General features: G+C 56.6%; 6 protein-coding genes across 6 annotated transcripts; 4 read left to right on the top strand and 2 right to left on the bottom strand.

Moving 5' to 3' along the window:
• The first annotated feature begins 184 nt into the window (after positions 1-184).
• B0H64DRAFT_476055 (uncharacterized protein) lies at positions 185-5,352 on the top strand. The gene is made up of 2 exons (XM_062808132.1): positions 185-729; positions 793-5,352. The coding sequence occupies exons 1-2, from the start codon at positions 519-521 to the stop codon at positions 5,256-5,258; spliced, it is 4,677 nt and encodes a 1,558-aa protein (XP_062658140.1). The 5' UTR covers positions 185-518; the 3' UTR covers positions 5,259-5,352.
• Positions 5,353-5,750: 398 nt separating this feature from the next.
• Positions 5,751-7,278, top strand: B0H64DRAFT_401142 (leucine-rich repeat-domain-containing protein). The gene is made up of 5 exons (XM_062804137.1): positions 5,751-6,131; positions 6,263-6,303; positions 6,397-6,657; positions 6,742-6,876; positions 6,928-7,278. Exons 1-5 carry the CDS (start codon positions 6,053-6,055, stop codon positions 7,153-7,155), a joined length of 744 nt encoding a protein of 247 aa, XP_062658139.1. The 5' UTR covers positions 5,751-6,052; the 3' UTR covers positions 7,156-7,278.
• B0H64DRAFT_401141 (histone-fold-containing protein) lies at positions 7,279-8,338 on the bottom strand. The gene is made up of 4 exons (XM_062804136.1): positions 7,990-8,338; positions 7,850-7,935; positions 7,706-7,796; positions 7,279-7,654 (listed from the first exon to the last, which is right to left on the bottom strand). The coding sequence occupies exons 1-4, from the start codon at positions 8,051-8,053 to the stop codon at positions 7,314-7,316; spliced, it is 582 nt and encodes a 193-aa protein (XP_062658138.1). The 5' UTR covers positions 8,054-8,338; the 3' UTR covers positions 7,279-7,313.
• Positions 8,339-8,996: 658 nt separating this feature from the next.
• Positions 8,997-11,994, top strand: B0H64DRAFT_463609 (chloride channel; the record flags this gene model as incomplete). The annotated part of the gene is made up of 3 exons (XM_062807609.1): positions 8,997-9,179; positions 9,354-9,635; positions 9,823-11,994. 3 exons carry the CDS (start codon positions 8,997-8,999, stop codon positions 11,896-11,898), a joined length of 2,541 nt encoding a protein of 846 aa, XP_062658137.1. The 3' UTR covers positions 11,899-11,994.
• A 963-nt stretch (positions 11,995-12,957) lies between these two features.
• B0H64DRAFT_191362 (RmlC-like cupin domain-containing protein) lies at positions 12,958-13,880 on the top strand. Its single transcript, XM_062799080.1, has 2 exons — positions 12,958-13,356; positions 13,424-13,880. The coding sequence occupies exons 1-2, from the start codon at positions 13,072-13,074 to the stop codon at positions 13,787-13,789; spliced, it is 651 nt and encodes a 216-aa protein (XP_062658136.1). The 5' UTR covers positions 12,958-13,071; the 3' UTR covers positions 13,790-13,880.
• Positions 13,881-14,718: 838 nt separating this feature from the next.
• B0H64DRAFT_463604 (putative aldo/keto reductase) lies at positions 14,719-17,218 on the bottom strand (the record flags this gene model as incomplete). The annotated part of the gene is made up of 4 exons (XM_062807608.1): positions 14,719-15,030; positions 15,089-15,158; positions 15,233-15,732; positions 16,394-17,218. The coding sequence occupies 4 exons, from the start codon at positions 17,216-17,218 to the stop codon at positions 14,719-14,721; spliced, it is 1,707 nt and encodes a 568-aa protein (XP_062658135.1).
• Positions 17,219-17,963: the final 745 nt, after the last annotated feature.

The following is a 17,963-nucleotide window of genomic DNA, read 5'->3' as shown; positions in this document are numbered from 1 at the left end:
CATGTTCAAACTGCCCACTGAGGTGGATCCAGTGAACTCGGAATCCGGCTCCAGCTCCAGCTTCCCCCCAGTACCCCCACAGGAGCGCCAAGCTTTCTTTGGTGGGGTGCGGCTGGCAGGGCTTATCTTATCTTAAGGGAGATCGATTGGCTGACGCCATGCTCGCAGGCTCCAAGGAATGACCATCTGATCACAGCTCGAAGCTCTCTCCTTTCACACACCCCAAGTTTGTGTTTTTTTTTCCGACTCCGCCGTTGCTACCTCGTTAAGGATATCATATCGCACGGTGTATATCCCACATCAACTCGTCGCTCAAACGGTTACCATACCGACACGAACCACACGAACCACGCCCGCGACCGCGCGCCCGCGTCGCACCGCCGATTCCCACGCGATTGCGAATACCACCCACTAAGCAAACGAGGATTGATCAAGATGTACCACGGCGTTTCTAAATTCTGCCCAAGGTAGCCGGAACGTTGGATAGCCGGCTGTGGAACGGAGCGAAATAATCAACAATGGGTCAGGGCTTTTCACTTGCAACCCCCCGCGCGGGGGGTGCCGGCATCGACGTCCCAGAGCTCGCAGACTTGGTCTACGAGCGGTCCGTCGGCACTGGTGTATTTATGAAGAGTGTCCGGGCCAGGCACCATGAGGGTGTCGTGCTGGCCAAGGTGTTCGTCAAACCATACCCAATGTCATTAGACGAATACAAGCAAGCCATCATCCGTGAGCACGCCTATCCTAAGTATCGTGACCGCAACCCGTGCTGATGGCCGACTGCTACTCCAGGCGAGAGACGAGTTTTGAACGACGTGCCGAATGCGCTCCCCTACCAACGCGCCATCGAAACCGAGACAAACGGGTACCTCGTTCGGCAGTTCCTCTACAACTCCCTCTACGACCGCCTCAGCACCCGGCCGTTCCTGGAGGACATCGAAAAGAAGTGGTTGGCGTTTCAGCTCCTGTGCGCCCTCCGCGACTGCCACAGCAAGGGCGTCTACCACGGTGATATCAAAACCGAGAACATCCTCGTGACGTCGTGGAACTGGCTATACCTCGCCGATTTCGCGTCGTCCTTCAAGCGCGTCATGCTTCCCGAGGACAACCCGGGTGACTTCTCTGTGTTCTTTGACACGTCCGGCAGGAGAACATGCTATCTAGCGCCCGAGAGATTCCTACCTCCAGGTGAAGAGGCCGACCCGAACGCCAAGGTGACCTGGGCCATGGACGTCTTCAGTGTCGGCTGTGTCATTGCCGAGCTCTTCCTCGAGACACCAATTTTCAGCCTGAGCCAGCTTTATTCGTACCGAAAAGGCGAATACGATCCCGTAATATCACACCTCAGCAAGATCCCCGACAAGGACCTACGAGAAATGATCACACAGATGATCCAGCTGGACCCGCAAAAGCGATACTCGGCCGAGCAGTACCTGGACTTTTGGAAAGGCAAGGTGTTTCCGGAGTACTTTTACAGCTTTCTGCACCAGTACATGGAGTTGATCACCGACCTTTCGTCTGCTCAGTATTCTGCAGGGGGCATTGCGAGGAATATTGGCGAAGCAGACCAGCGAATCGAGCGGGTGTGGCTCGACTTCGACAAGATATCTTATTTTCTCGGCTACCATGACGAGGAGAACCGCGCCGAGGAGCGCCAGCTTTCCCCGAGGCTTGGTTTAAAGAACTTCCCCGTGCGTCTAAACATCCCGAACAACGAGCACTACGTCTCCCCTGATAAGCAACCGTCGGCCGATGACGGCACGCTGATCTTTTTGACTCTGGTCGTGTCATCCCTTCGAAACACGGCCCACGCCGCCCCGAGGGTCAAAGCCTGTGACATATTGCTCGCCTTTGCCGAACGGCTGACCGACGAGGCAAAGCTGGACCGCGTTCTGCCGTACCTAGTCGCGCTGCTCAAGGACAAGAGCGATGTGGTGGTAGTCTCCGCCGTTCGGGCCATCACCCAGCTCCTCGACCTCGTCAAGGTCATCACCCCCGTGAACTCTCAAATCTTCCTCGACTATGTCATGCCCCGCATGGAACCATTGTTGCTGGATACACAGAGGACGTTTTGTCCCATCGTGAGGGCAACGTACGCCTCTTGCCTCGGAAAGCTGGCCATCTGTGCGGACCGCTTCCTCGCGATGGCTGCGACCCTGAGGGCGGATGGAACCGCGGCTCTCGCGGACCCCGAAGTTGAACCTGGGAACGAGGCGGAGACGCCGTTCGCCGGGCTGTTTGACAACGCCCGCCGGGAGCTCGCTGAGATATTCGAGGTCCATACCAAGACGCTCATTGAGGACTCAGACCCCTTCGTTCGACGAGCGTTTCTCACTTCGGTCCCTGATCTGTGCATCTTTTTCGGCGCTCTTCAGGCTAACGACATCGTCCTTACACATCTGAATACTTACCTAAATGACCGGGACTGGATGCTCAAGTGCGCCTTTTTCGACACCATCGTTGGCATCTCGGCGTTCCTGGGGAGCAATAACCTGGAAAAGTTCATGCTACCTCTCATGGTTCAGGCTACCACTGATCCAGAGGAACACGTTGTCCAGGGGGCGCTCCATTCACTAGCAGAACTGGCAAATATTGGTCTTCTAACCAAACACACATACCTCGACCTGGTGGACATGATTGGGCGGTTTACAATGCACCCCAACCTTTGGATTCGGGAGTCGGCTGCCGAGTTTGTATCGGCTGGCACGCGCTTCCTGAGTCCAGCCTATCTCAGGGTTCAGGTGCTACCGCAGTTGGTGCCTTATCTCAAGCCACACCGGCTGCCGGCCTTTTCCGAGCTCGACCTGCTTGAGGCACTTCAAAAGCCGTTGTCACGGTCGGTATTTGACCAAGCCTTGCTGTGGGCATCGAAGACGGACAGGGGAAACTTTTGGAAGCCCTTTAGAAAACTTCGCGATGCTGTCTCGAAACCGGTCTCGTCCAGGGCGGATGCAAGCTCCAAGATGTTGACTAAGACGGCGCGGAACGAGGAAGACGAGCAGTGGTTGAACAAGCTGCGAAATCTTGGACTTGCTCCAGAAGACGAGCCCAAACTACTCGCGTTGAGAGAGTTTATCTGGCGATTAAGCCAGATCAAAGCGAGGGATTCGGCCGCGCAGGACACAGGGGCTACGAATGCGCTCAACAACATTATTTCGACTCGTGAATTGGGCATCATGCCCCAGACTGTGTTATTCGTCGAAGAATCACCCGTTCCGCCCGTGGTGACTCCAGAGCAAGACCCAAATGCGCCACGGACTATCAAGGATGCTCTTCTCGACGCATCCATGTCGATCGACGACCCTGTCGGTAAGAAGCGGCGAGCGGCGTTAAACAGCCACCGGGCCCGCCTCGGGAGCCGGGATAATCTATCGCCCATGTCTACAGATAGTAGACGGCCACTAGAGGATGATTCGGCTGCCTCTTCGACAATCGGAGCGGGAGAAGTCGCGAAAGCCACGATTCGGAAGACATCCAATACTCACGGCAACGCGGCTACCCTGTCGCCGATAGATGACGATGTATCCGTTCAGGATGCTCCGTATGCGACGAGAAGGGGCCTGCGGCATCAATCGAGCGCCATGAACCTCATGAACAGAAAGGACAGCGGCAAGTCTGGGCCAGAAACTGGTACCACCGAGACAAACGCCTTTGGCGAGGTGGAAGGTCCCTTTAGACAACCCCCCGCGCGCAAGTCCTCAGAGCCCGAGACAGACTCTGCCTTAATCTACGCCAACACGCGGCTACGCGCCAACCACACATACAGGGGCAATGATCCCAACATCCTCAAGATGCTTGACGAGATGTATGTCGATAATTATCCGCACGATGTTTACGACTACGGGCCCATGGTGACACCCATCAGTCGCCTGAAGTCCACCAAGTCGACGGGATCTCAACAAGCAAGGGAGGATGCATGGAAACCATCCGGCAAGCTCGTGGCCACGTTCTCGGAGCACATCGGGGCGATCAACCGGATTGTTGTCTCCCCAGACCACCAATTCTTCCTCACGGGTGGCGACGATGGATGCGTCAAGGTTTGGGACACGGCCCGGCTCGAGCGCAACATCACCCACAGGTCGAGGCTCACACACAAACACGCCCCGGGGGCTAGAGTGCTCTCGCTCTGCTTCATCGAGAACACACACAGCTTCGTCAGCTGCGCAAGCGACGGCAGCGTCCACGTGGTCAAGGTCGACACCATCCTCAGCGGGGCCAGCTTCCGCTACCCGCGGCTCCGGCTGCTGCGCGAGTACCAGCTCGTCGAGGGCGAGTTCGCCGTGTGGTGCGAGCACTTCAAGCAGGACGGCAACTCGGTGCTGATCCTGGCGACCAACAAGTCGGTCGTGCGCGGCATCGACCTGCGCACCATGACGCTCCTCTACAGGCTCGAGAACCCGGTGCACCACGGCACGCCCACCTGCTTCTGCGTCGACCGCCGCCGCAACTGGCTCTGCCTCGGCACCTCGCACGGCGTGCTCGACCTGTGGGACCTCCGCTTCAAGATGCGCCTCAAGGGCTGGGGCGTGCCCGGCAAGGGCTCCATCTACCGCCTGTCCATCCACCCGACCAAGGGCCGCGGGCGGTGGGTGTGCGTCGCGGGCGGCACCGGCCAGGGGGAAGTCACCGTCTGGGACCTCGAGCGCACGCTGTGCCGCGAGATCTACCGGGTGGGGGGAAACAAGGAAGGGCCCAAGGGCTACGAGGCGTGGGAGGTGGACGAGGACCGGCCCGAGGGCATGCTGGGCCGGTTCGCGACGGACCTGGAGCCGGCGGCGACGGGCAACGCCGACCGCGGCGTGCGCGCCATGGCCGTCGGCACGGGCGTCGTCGACGACGCCGACCGCGAGGTCCGCCACGCCTTCATCGTCACCGCCGGCGCCGACAAGAAGCTCCGCTTCTGGGACCTGCTGCGCGTCGAGAACAGCGCCGTGTTTAGTGGTCTGCGCCCGGACGAGGGCAAGCCGACTTTTACGGCCAGCCATCCCACCCCGTCCATGACGCTGAATACCGAGCGCTGGCTGCGCCCCGTCGGTGCCTCGGCCTCGGGGTCCGGTGGTGGTGGTGCGGCTGTGCCTGGGGCTCCTGGGAGGAGCGGCCGGAGGAGTCGGGCGCCCAAGTCGACGGTCATGTCGCTGGAGGAGCAGGAGTTGCTGAAGAGTCACCTGGATGCCGTGGTTGATGTTGCGGTGCTGGAGTCGCCTTATGTGATGACTGTTTCGGTGGATAGGAGTGGGGTTGTATTTGTCTTTCAGTGAGGGGTGAATTTTGGGATTCTGGTCTGGGGGGCTTGGTAGGGGTGGATATTGTATGGTAGGTAGGAGATGGTGGTTATGGGAGTTGAGTTAAGGGGGTAGGGGGGTCAATATGGCGCGAGAGGGTTTGCGCCTTTAGTTATTAGGGGAGTGGGATTGAGTACATTTAGGAAATAACTTGATATCCTTGTGAATGGTTCATGATTCCCCGTGCCTTGTAGATATTGGACAATAACAAGCAACACCGTTGGATAAATACATCATGTCATCCGAGTTAACCAAGCATCTCTCTCCCATTCGTGAACCACTTGCTCTGGCTACAAAAGGGAAAAAACATACAACACCGGGGATTCCCCAGTCGTCACCGACCTGAGTACTAATCCAGCAGTCAGTAGTTTATCGAGGGGAGAGCGGACGGGATCCCGAGCTTTCTACTGCTTATGGTCGTATGTGCTCGTCACCTTTGCGAATCGACATGATATTGACAGTCGTCGTCGACCACAGCGCCTGGTGATGCTGACTCGCTCGGGTTAGGGTCACGCGAGGACTGCCCCACCTTATTTTTCCACCTCAGCCTTGTGGACCCTGAACCCGATCCAGAAATCGCGAACGTGAATTCGCATCCAAAACCGCGACAGCACCAATACCGACCGATACCGACCACCGACCACAGACCCGCGATCACGCCGAGCAACCCGGGTCATCGGATTTACGCATTGACGCCCCGCAACCGAACCCCCATTGACGACCGAACAAAACCACAAATAATAACAAGAAGGAAAAAAGAGTAGCCCAAAATGAGGCTCACGGCAGACCTCATCAACAACTCCCTTTCCTACCTCAACCCGCTCAAGGAGCGGGAGCTGGATCTCCGAGGTGCGTTGAAAAGAGCAGATACTTGCACATTGATCTTTGTTTCCAAAGAGAGCTTCGAGCTGTGAATACCATGCCATGAAAGACGGATTATCTCAACGTTGCGTTTATCTTCGGTTTTGCGCCGCATACAGGTCACAGAATACCCGCGATTGAGAACCTGGGCGTTGCCGGCGTAAGTTTTCTTTCTTCTCTCTCCCATACCCAAGTACGAGGAGGGTATAATGTACATGCTAACCACACCCGGTTTCCTTCCATTACATTACAGCCCCACGATGCGCTAGACCTGACGGACAACGACATCCAAGTGCTGGGCAACTTCCCGCTGTCGCCGCGCGTGCGCACCCTGCTGCTCGCCCGCAACCGCATCGCCGCCGTCCAGCCCTCCCTCCCCGCCGCCGTCCCCAACCTGCGCAACCTCGTCCTGGCCGCCAACAGCCTCGGCGAGCTGGCCGACCTCGACGTGCTCGGCCGCTTCCCGCGTCTGACGCACCTCGTGCTGGTGGATAATCCGGTGACGAAGAAGGAGGTACGTTTTGGTTTGTTCTTGGGTGATACTTGGTTGGGGTTGTTGAGGGTTGTGTGCTGACTGGGGGTTTGCGCGGTGGTGTAGCATTATCGGTATTGGGTTCTCTGGCGCTGCCCTACCGTCCGCTTTCTCGATTACCAAAAGGTCAAGGATGCCGAGCGGGCAAAGGCGAAGGAGTTGTTTGGCTCGGCTGAGGCGCCGACGGAGTTGGCTTCACAGGTGGGTAAAACAACGGCTCCTCGTGTGATAGGGGTACTAATGTTGGGGCAGATAATGGGTACGAAGAGCAAGACATTCGATGTGGGCTCGGCGAACGGCCCGGCTGGTGGGCAAGGGTCGAAACTCTCTCGCCTCAAGCTTACCGACAAGGAGCGCAAGAAGCTGCAGGAGTTGATTAAGAATGCCGATAGTTTGGAGGAGATTATCAGGTTGGAGAAGGCGCTCAACGAGGGACGGCTGCCGCCTGGGGTTATGGTGGAGGACGAGATGGAGCAGTGAGTTACGTCAGGTGGTGGTGGTGGGCATATGCTGGAGGGTCTGTTCATGATCAAGAACACAAAAATCTTTTTTTGGCGTTCTTGTAGTATATAATGGCAAAATAAGCGCCGTCATTACCCTTAGTCCTTCCCAACCAAACGTGAACGATTCATCGGCCACTAACCCGTCATGTCTACGTCCCCGTCGTCGTGCTCCTGGGCCTGCCTCATCTCCGTCTCTAGCTGGTCGTTGGGGTCCGCCGCGTCAGAGGACAGCACCGCACCCCGAGCGAGGCCGTTGGCCGGGGAAGCGGTACCGTTCATGATGGACTTCGGCCGCTTGCCATTGGGCATGCCGTCTTTCGGACGATCCTCCTCGGCGGCAGCGGCTTTGCCAGTTTTCTCGCCGCTGACCCTGGCGCGGGCGGCGGCCGTCTTGTTCTTGACTTCCTTGTACGAAGTCGTCTTGGGGATGATATCCTCAAGGAACTCGAGGTTGTCTTGGTGGGTCACGGCGTTCGCTGGCTTCTCGTCAGGAATGGCGTGGCATGGGAAAAAGAAGGGGATCTTACCCATGTCCTTGTACTGGATGTTCCGCCGGGGCTTACGCTCCAGCTTGGTCATGTTCTGGGCTTCGCCGGTGAGGTACTGGACGAACATCTCCTACGGGTATGTGTCAATGGCTGACTGGGAAAGTGAAATGAAGGGAGATTTACTGTTGCCAGAGTAATGACGAAAGCGGCATTGTTGGAGCAGACGGCGATGTCAGGGTCTACTGCGATGATCTTCTTGACTCTTGTGACTGGTAGCGTGTTAGAAAAGGGCAGAAGTGGGTAAAAGAGAGCGCGATACTCACGCGGTAGTTGAGTTTGACCGGTCACTTCCTTCCGGGGAGGAATTGCCGTGGTGTTGTACGGCATTGTGTACCACAGATGAGAGACGAGTTCTTGACAAAGATTGGGTGAGAGAAGAAGTAACAAAGGTTATGACAGTCCTGGTCAAGAACCGCCTCGGCCTGTTTGCAGGATGTATAGGATTCGATATGTAGATGCTGTGGGTTTGGGGCTGTTGTTGTTTACTGAAAATAATTGTCTCGAGTTGGAAAGCGGTCAAAGGTACGAAGTCGAATCATTCACAAGTGTATGAGGTTAAGGAATGGAGCCCCGGCTGGCCATTTAAGTGGACGCGTGAGAACGCGCTGTGGTGTGGTGCAAACCCCTGGACGTCTTGGCACGTGTAACCTCTGGCTCTGAAGTTGAAGAAAAAGCCACAACCGGAGAAAAGGACCAAAGATATGGTGAGGGACCCTCTTATAGATAAATTCTCTCTTTCTTCTACCAAGACTAATTGCCCCAGATCTTGTTAACAGGCTCGAAGAAACCGAAGGAAAATAGAACTCTATAGATACTTAAAAAGCGTATTATCCGCATTACCAATTAGTACCAAGTATTTAATACAAATAGAGCTCTTCGTAGACTTATCGATTTAGGCACATGCGCAACACCGACATGTGGCCCGCTGTTTTGATTTAGATTCAAGTTTTTTCTCCTTTCCGATTCACACTTCGAAGAAGTCTAAACCCAGCGTGTGCAATCTGAAATACGGAACATCGTCCAAAGTATGTGCCAAGACATCCAGGCGTTTGCACCACACAGCGGCTTTCGAGGCTTTATCAGACAAGACGCTATGCCCGATTAGGCATTGCGGGAAGGCGAGGCGGCACGTCAGCCTCGCAGCAAGCAGCAAGGAACGCCGATACAATGCGAAACCCGAGAAGTGATCAAACAACCGTGTTGCTTTCCAAAGCTCGAAACCCCAATGCCGCTCACATAGACGACACCCGAACGGCGGCCACAGGGCGCCATGAATTTCCAACCGCGCTCCACATCCCTCTCGGTAGTCCCACAACCGGTGCGACGACCTTCAGTGAGCTCGAGATTGTCGTCCGCAGTGTCCATCGCCGAGCGTGGTGAGACCCAGGATGGAGGGGGAATAGTAGCTCAGGACCAAATAGAGGAGGAAATTGCAAAGATAAAACGTTACGAGGTTGGATTCCGCCCCTCTTCTTTTTGCCCGCATCGTAGTTGCAGCCACTAACGAGAACTCTCTCTGCCCAGGACTTCACCACCATCGGTATGCGCCCACTTACAAGTCGACGGCGGCGTCGTCGTAGCTGAACAACTCGAGTCCGCAAGCTAATACGAAGAAGATTGGGTTCAGGATGCTGCGCGGGAACAGCTGCGCAGGAAGGCGCGAAGGAAAAGACAGGCCGGGCTCTACGGCGCGGGGCGGTTCGACTGGAGGCAACGAATACGGGAAGCCTACGATGCGGCTCAAGGGTGGATCGTCGTCACTATCATTGGCGCCGCGATCGGGCTGAATGCCGGCTTGCTGAACATCATCACCGAATGGCTGGCCGATATCAAGCTCGGCTACTGCTCCACCAAATTCTACCTAAACGAGGACTTTTGTTGTTGGGGAGAAGAGAATGGTAAAGATGCCGTGGTCTATGCCCTGACCGCGTTGATACCCGCCACGGTTTGGGATATTTTGCTTACACACTCTAGGATGCGCCGACTGGCACCAATGGACCATCATCGAGCCCATAAACTACATTATATACATAATATTTGCGGTCCGAAGCCCCCGGAGACATAGAACCCGAGGTCGTGAGCTGACTGCTCCCTAGGCTTTATTCGCCCTTACGGCCGCCGTTCTCGTCAAGTCGTATGCCCCTTACGCCGCAGGATCCGGCATTTCCGAGATCAAATGCATCATTGCCGGGTTCGTCATGAAAGGCTTCCTCGGCTTCTGGACGCTGGTCATCAAGTCCCTGGCTTTGCCACTCTCCATTGGATCTGGGCTCTCTGTTGGAAAGGAGGGGCCCAGCGTCCACTATGCCGTCTGTACCGGCAACGTTATCTCTAGGCTCTTTGCCAAATACCGCCGGAATGCGTCCAAAACCCGTGAGGTTCTCAGTGCCTGCGCTGCCGCTGGTGTAGCCGTCGCCTTCGGTAGCCCGATCGGCGGCGTGCTCTTCTCGCTGGAAGAGATGTCGAGCTACTTTCCCCTAAAGACCTTGTGGCGCAGTTATTTTTGCGCCCTGGTTGCGACAGCAGTCCTCGCCGCTATGAACCCTTTCCGAACCGGCCAGCTGGTCATGTTCCAAGTCAAGTATGACCGGACGTGGCACTTCTTCGAGGTTCTATTCTACATTATCATCGGTGTCTTTGGCGGACTGTACGGTGCCTTTGTGATGAAATGGAATCTCAGGGCTCAGGCATTTCGGAAGAAGTACCTGGCAAATTACGCCATCCTCGAAGCAACACTGCTGGCTGTTGGCACCGCCATTGTCTGCTACCCGAATGCTTTCCTGAGGATCGAGATGACCGAGAGCATGAAAGTCCTTTTCCGAGAGTGCGAGGGTGCCGAGGACTATCACGGATTGTGCGACCCCAAGCACCGCTTCGGGAACGTCGTCTCCCTCATCCTGGCCACCGTCATCAGGATCTTTTTCGTCATTATATCCTACGGTTGCAAAGTCCCGGCCGGCATCTTTGTGCCCTCTATGGCAGTCGGCGCATCGTTTGGGCGAACGGTGGGAATTATCGTTCAAGCAATCCACGAAGCCAACCCGAAGAGCGTCTTCTTCTCCGCTTGTGAGCCGGATGTTCCTTGTATTACCCCCGGAACATACGCCTTCCTCGGTGCTGCCGCGGCGCTCAGCGGGATAATGCACATCACCGTCTCCGTCGTCGTCATCATGTTCGAACTGACCGGTGCGCTCACTTACATCCTCCCAACCATGATTGTTGTCGGCGTGACCAAAGCCGTCAGCGAGCTTTGTGGAAAGGGTGGCATCGCGGACCGCATGATTTGGTTCAGCGGCTTCCCATACCTCGACCACAAAGAAGAGCACAACTTCGGCGTCCCCGTCTCGCAGGCCATGATCGCCGACGTCGTCTCGATCCCCTCCACGGGGATGACCCTCAAAGCCGTCGAGCGCCTCCTCACAAAGGACAACTACCAAGGCTTCCCCATCGTCGAAGACGACACCTCGCGCCTCCTCCTCGGCTACATCGGCCGCACCGAGCTCCGCTACGCCGTCGACCGCGCCAAGCGCGAACGCACCCTCAGCCCCCTAGCCAAATGCAGCTTTGCCGTTTCCTCAACCACGACCACCACCACCATAACCACCCCCAACCCGCTCATCACCCCCTCCCCCTCCTCCCCCTCCGCACCCCTCGACTACGCCACCTCCACCTCCACCACAATCGACTTCACCCCCTACATCGACACCACCCCGCTCACCGCCCACCCGCGCCTGCCCCTGGAAACAGTCATGGAGCTCTTCCGCAAGATCGGCCCGCGCGTCATCCTCATCGAGCACCGCGGCCGCCTGACGGGGCTGGTCACCGTCAAGGACTGCCTCAAGTACCAGTTCAAGGCCGAGGCCGCCGAGCACCTGCACGCGCACCCGCGCGAGAATGATCTGCGCCGTCTCGAGGAGGAGGGGCAGGAGCGCGTGTGGGCTCTGATCAGGGCCGCGGCCGGGTGGGTGTCGGATACGGTCGGGAAGGTTAGTGGCGGGCGGGTGAGGCTGAGGGATTCGTGGGAGGGGGAGAGGGAGAGGGAGAGGGGGGTGGATGGGGATGGGAGGGGTGGTGGGAGAGGGAGGAATGGGAATGGGCATGGGCTGGGGATATTGGATGGGACGGAGGAGTTGGGGGATGAGGATGGTGGGTTGGAGTTGGAGGATCGGTGACGCGGTCGGGTCGGGTCGGGTTGACGGGTTCGGTTGGGTTGGTTACCTACCTACCTAGGTTCTTCGGGGTTTGATATGATATGATAGTTGGATGGGTTATGAAATGAATTGAAGCAAGTGGCTCTCTGTATTGGCTACGGAGAGGATGGGGTGGCATTGCTGGTGAAATCCACACGCATCTGAGAACCTTGATGGCATCCTTGAGACGCCTCTCGGATATTGCGCTGTTTGTGGGGCATGCGGAGGAGAGAATCGGAATCTCCTACACGGAAAGTGGAAGAGTCGAGTGAGCGAACGGCTAGAGAAGGCTCAGTGTCCGGCCTCATTCGATGGTCGGTGGTGGTACATTTCTGCGACTATATCAGCTTTTTGGGAGATTTGGCCCTATTGGCTTCTTGGGCCGGAGAACTTGAATCATGGGTGTAACGTCATATGCGAGATGGAATGCGTGTGATGAGGTTCGCCCGGTCAAGGTCAAAGCAGTGTCAATGTAATTCCAACGCAATTGAGGTATTCCTTTGTAACTGCCCCGAGTTGACTTGAAAGAGCCACTCCTTCAATTGTCTCACTCAAACACCGCGAATGCCAATTGCGGAAGTAGCTGCTAAAAAAGTTCGTCTGAACTTCGTAAAACCAAGGCTCGATAGTCGAACCCTTGAAACGCCAAGAAGATCCGCGCCGTGCAGTGGCACAATCGCCAGTTGCCAGCACCTCAATTGCAGTTTCTCTTATTCACGCTGAGCCGATCTGTGCATCGGGTTGGTGTCTCGCCTTCAGGGCGGCCAGCAGGTCACATGGGTGCGGTGGGCAGGTGACCCCACCGAGGTCGGTGCCAACGGCGCTACGGCGCCGGAGACCCTGGCACCGCCACGGAACACCAACGCCGGTTTGGCGACCCCTTTCTGACACCGCCATTTCCAACTCTTGTCCTTCGCAGCATACCATAACCCCTTGGCCTCATCCGAACAGTCACCTACTGTTCACCAAACAATCTTCTTCAACCATCACGACAGCAAGAGCAGTCATCCGACATCTCCAACCGGCACCTTCGGCATCCATCGGCCCACTGAATCTAATCAGGGATCCACCAGCCCGCAGCGTCATCGGCATCGCAACATCTCGAGTCTTTCGATCGCATCGCCGGTTCCTCCATAGCCCTCCAAGATCCTCAACATGGCGGTTGGTATGATCAAGAGTTCCGTGTCGAGTGGGTCGTCATCGTTCGTGCGCCGCGCCACCATCGACACCAATCAGTTCGACGACCTCGTGCTCGCCCTGAAGGATGCCCTCGGCCCCAGCTCCGGCCTGACATCGGACGATGTCGACGTCGACCACCTGACCCGGTTGATGCGTGACTATGACTCGAGTCCGCGGGAGTGGTCGAGGTTTGCCATGGGCGACGAGAGCCGGGCGTACACAAGGAACCTGGTCGACGAAGGGAATGGGAAGAGCAACCTGGTAGGTCCGAGTAAAACAATAGAAAAACCCATCGTTTGTTTACTTTGCCCCTGACTGACCAAAACAGTTGGTCCTTGTTTGGTCTCCCGGCAAGGGTAGCCCGATCCACGACCACGGCAACGCCCACTGCCTGATGAAGATCCTCCACGGTGATTTGACAGAAACGAGATATGACTTCCCGGAGGGGGAAGCAGAGAAGCCGATGCAGGTGATCTCGGAGAAAGTACACAAGGAGAACGAGGTGGCGTACATGGCGGATGAGCTGGGCGTCCACCGTGTCTCGAACCAGGGCAGCGGCTTCGCTGTGTCCCTGCATTTGTATACTCCGCCCAACGTTGCTAAGGGGGGATGTCACATCTTCAATGTTGACACGGGGAAGAAGAGCCATGTCAAGAACTGCGGGTACTTTTCCGCGTACGGGAAGAAGTTGTGAGGGACTGAAGGGGAAGAAGAGAGGTTTGGGTTTTGCGATGCGAGCAACTTTGCCAGCGGAGTTTGTGGTTGGGATGGGAAATGAGGTTGAGCGTGATCATACCATAGTATGTCCAACAGATAACATAATGAGATGTTTACTTTCCCTTGCTCACACAATGTCCATCATCGCAGAGCACTTGCTCATTGAATGTGTCCATGAGCGCCGCAATCGTGCGAAATCGAGCGAAATCCGGGGTGTCTTCCCAAAACGGAAATCGGGGCCACTCTGTGCGGGTGAGAGTGACTTGGTCGAATTCTCGCGCAAAAACTGACATGGCGGCACCGCTGAAAAGCTCGAGAGAGGGCAATGGTTGTCGAGAGCGGATAAGGCACCAGAAGGAAACAATAGAGGAAAGAAGGGAGGAAAGGGGTTGACGTCGTCGACGTTGTGAGCAGCCTTTCCAGACTAAGGCCAATCTGGGACTAGCGCGGATTGCACCATTCGACTCGAGATCAATTGGCTGCTTGGTGAAGGGTGGGTCTGCCTGCTGGTGAGCTCGCACGTGGCCTCGCACGTGCTCAGGGAGCCTGCACCTGAATCCAACAACGCCAAGCCCTTTCGCACATCTGCAGAAAATGGAAGTTGTGAAGTCGACCTACCTATTTATGAATTCTGTTTCGAGTCTGAGTTGCCGAACTGGGAAAGCGGCTTGCGTTTTCCAAAGGGCCTGCATATCATCTCGGTGGTTACGCCAAGCATGCTTGTCGGGGTTGTGAGGTCAGAGAAAGGAGACCAAAGAGTGTGATCAATAAAATAAAATGTCTGCTCGAAAATATCCGCCTCCTTCTAGGGGAGGTTGACCAAGTTGACGCCTAGGATGCTAAATTACACTCCCACAAGATCATAACGGAGCGCTGATGAGACGGGATCCAGCCAAACGGACTGCTCTACATGTGGAAAGTCGGCTCCTCGGCACCCTCGAACGACCCGTACACGGCAGTGACGGCGTCGGCAAGCTCGCCCGGAAGAGGACCAGCCTCAAATGCGTCGAGCGACTGTTTCAACTGCTCCATGGTGCGGACCCCGAAGACAACAGCGTCCCCATGCTTCCCGTCCAACATGGAGTGGAACGTCGTCCATCGCAGTGCGGCCGCATGTCCGCTCACGCCGTGCCCCTCCGCCGCCCGGCGTACAGCGGCCACTGCATCGTCGGTGGAAGGCCGAGTGTAGAAATCAAGGGCCCTCTTTCCGACGACATTCTGGCAACTTGTTAGAACCATGGTGACAGTGCTTGCTGCTTTGGTTGCCACGACTTACATCCTTGCTCCACCTCGTCGAGACGGTCGAGTTTCCAGCGTTGCCCGAGAAAAGGCCACCTGCTCCGGGGCTGTAGGTGTTGTTCATGTTAATTTCAGCTCCCTCGTATCTATGCCAACTTCTCCAGGGTTCCTATGAACTCACCTATATGCGAAGTAGGCGATGTTGTGCTTGCGAAGGAGCGGGACAAGCTCCTTTTCACCGCCTCTCATAATGGCATTGTAGTTGCCCTGGTAGACGCTGGGTTTGACATAACCCTTTTCCTGGCAAATATCGAGGAACTTCTGCACTTCCTCGGCAGTGTAGTTGGACAGTCCAAACCTCTTGAACTTGCCCTCGACAAAAGCTTTGTTCATGGCCGCCGCTGCATCCTCAAAGGGCGTTTGACGATCGGGGACGTGCAGGAACATGGTCTCCGTAGTAGGAGTCCGGAGGTGAGCGAGCGACTTGTTGATGCTCTGTTCGATCTTGGCAGGCTCGTGGGAACCGGGAGTGCCATCGAGGACCTTCGTGTGGACGGTGAAGCGAGAGGCAACGCCGGCCTTGCCGAGACGTTCCTCGGAGCCCACGTAGTTGCGTGCCGTGTCAATGGCCCTGTAGCCGCGGCTGTAGAACAAGTCGAGCAAGGCTTGGACCTCTTCTACCTTGTCGATGTGGATGATGCCGGGGAGCTGCGTGACATCGCCGATCTAGGAAAACCCGAGCAGGTCAGAGGACAGAGGGCCAAGGCCTGAAGGGAACGCAGTGGCTTACCGTGTGTGTACCGAGAATGATTTGAGGGGGGAGACGAGCTGAAGCCATGTTGAAGAGGAGCGGAGACGTGGAGGGATTATTGAAATGGGTGGTGAATGGTTGAGAGGCGATGGAGTTGAGGGACTCTCAGCATTACAGACGTGGTAGAACGCCTACTTATATGCGTAATAGTTTATCCTGGTGCAGAATTCCTGGAGCATTGCTTGGAAATCATCTTTAGAGTTTTTGGATTCCATTGCGGGATCAACATCACTTTCCGCACGTCCTCCGCAAGTCTCCCGCAAGGCTTCCGCATTTCTTCCGCAAACTGTCCGCAAGTGGCCGCATCTCTCCCGCCATTATTAATTCACAACGGCGTCCCTCAAACGACAAGCTACTCAGTCTTTCAGAGATGATCATCAGTTCAGCAAATGTGACGATCCTGTTGTGAATAGGTTAAGTTGTAAGACATCTCACACGATGACCAGAGCATCTCACATCGCCACCAAGAAGTCAGGTATCAAGCGAGATGTGGTGCAGAATGCTACATTGGATGAACTACACTAGCTAAACCCTAGTTGGCCCCGCCGTTCTATCGATCCAACATTGCATCTTGTCCGTCCCAACGGCGCAACCCCAGACCACCTTGGCGAAGTCATCGACCTCCTCGGCGGCATACTGCGAGATGAAGCGGTCAGGGCACAGGGACGAAGCTAGTAGCGGCGACTGCACCGAGGACAGCTCAAGCCACTTCACCGCAGACTTGGCCTCCCACAACCCGGAGCGCGCGGTGAACATGACGGCGCCTGTACACTCGGCCCAGCCCCTGACCATGCACTCGTACACATTGGCGATAGTCTCGATGATAATCAGCGAGCGCCGTACGCTCTCGGTCAAAACCCAGAGCTGCCACAGCTCTATGGCGGCGTCGTCGTAACCACCGCCTAAGTCATGGGTAATAGGGGTAGCTTGTTGGAACGGGTGATCCTGGGCCCTGTGGTACCCGTCTCGGTATTGTTGCATTGCGTTCCACAGCTGGGCTAGCCATCGTCGGAGGATGGGAAGCTGGCGCTCAGCCCCAGCCCGCGCGCGCACCGAGCCGTCAAACAGGCGGATGAAGATGTAGGTAAACAAGGCATGGACACGGGCTAGATGGCCTCGTACGGCCAGCGCACCACCACCACCACCACTGGCGGCAGAGCTGGGCAGGCTCTCACAGGCTAGCGCAGACGAGCGGTCCTCGGCGATCTGCAAAATCGTCTCCTTCACTGCTGGGGTGCAGCTGGTGTACGCGGCGAGCGTGGTGAAGGCGTCCTGGAGACAAGGAGCCATGTTCTTCCCATACAGCCGCTCATGGATAAAGCTGTTGTGGCCGGTCCTGACCCAGGACTGCAGCATCCCGTCTACGGCGCGGATGAACGGATCCAACTCAACACCGGTAGACCCGTGCGGTTGCTGGTGCTCCTTGATCCAGGTCTCATCTTGAAGAAACCAGGGCCCGGTCGCGCTTCCGGAGAGCCCTCCGCCTCCTGGCAGGGACCCGAAAAGGGGGCTCAAGAAGGGTATTGTCGTTGGGACAAGATCATAGGGCGCAATGGTGTCGGGCTGAAGTGGGTCATCATCGAGGCCGGCTTCGAGTCCGGTTGCGGGCCAGGCCCCGAGATCCACAGTCGGCGGCGCACTGGCGCTTTGCACGGCGGGCAACGGTAACGGCTCAGCCTCAGCTGGGGGGGTTAACGTCGGGACTGACGTGGGATCTCCCCGCCGCCGTTTTCTGGGCTGCGGATAGAGACAGTCGACGTCCCTGTCTAGGCATCGCTGGCACTCAGGCAACTGCTGGTCGCACCTGCGCTTGGACTCTGCGCAAGCGATGCACGCTTTCCGGCGAGGTTTTGGTGGCATCGCGTCGCTGTCAAATGCGGACATGCGGGAATCCGTGAAGGAGCGGAGCTGCATTGTCTTCAACTCCCCACCTCCCCTGCCTTTCTCCTTCGTATCTGCCGCATTTTCGACATGCTTACAAATGCCCGAGATGCTCGTCGGAGAGCAATTCGACGTGCAAGTTGTTTCCCCCAAATAACGAGTTATCCCATCGGTGCATTTTCTGGGAAATGGCCCCGAGACATCATTACCTGACCCAAGC

Source organism: Chaetomium fimeti (assembly GCF_033439085.1).
Source record: "Chaetomium fimeti strain CBS 168.71 chromosome Unknown B0H64scaffold_5, whole genome shotgun sequence".
Taxonomy (NCBI): Eukaryota; Fungi; Ascomycota; class Sordariomycetes; order Sordariales; family Chaetomiaceae; genus Chaetomium; species Chaetomium fimeti.
Note: the sequence above shows the minus strand (reverse complement) of the source record. Positions and strands in the feature narration are given on the sequence as shown.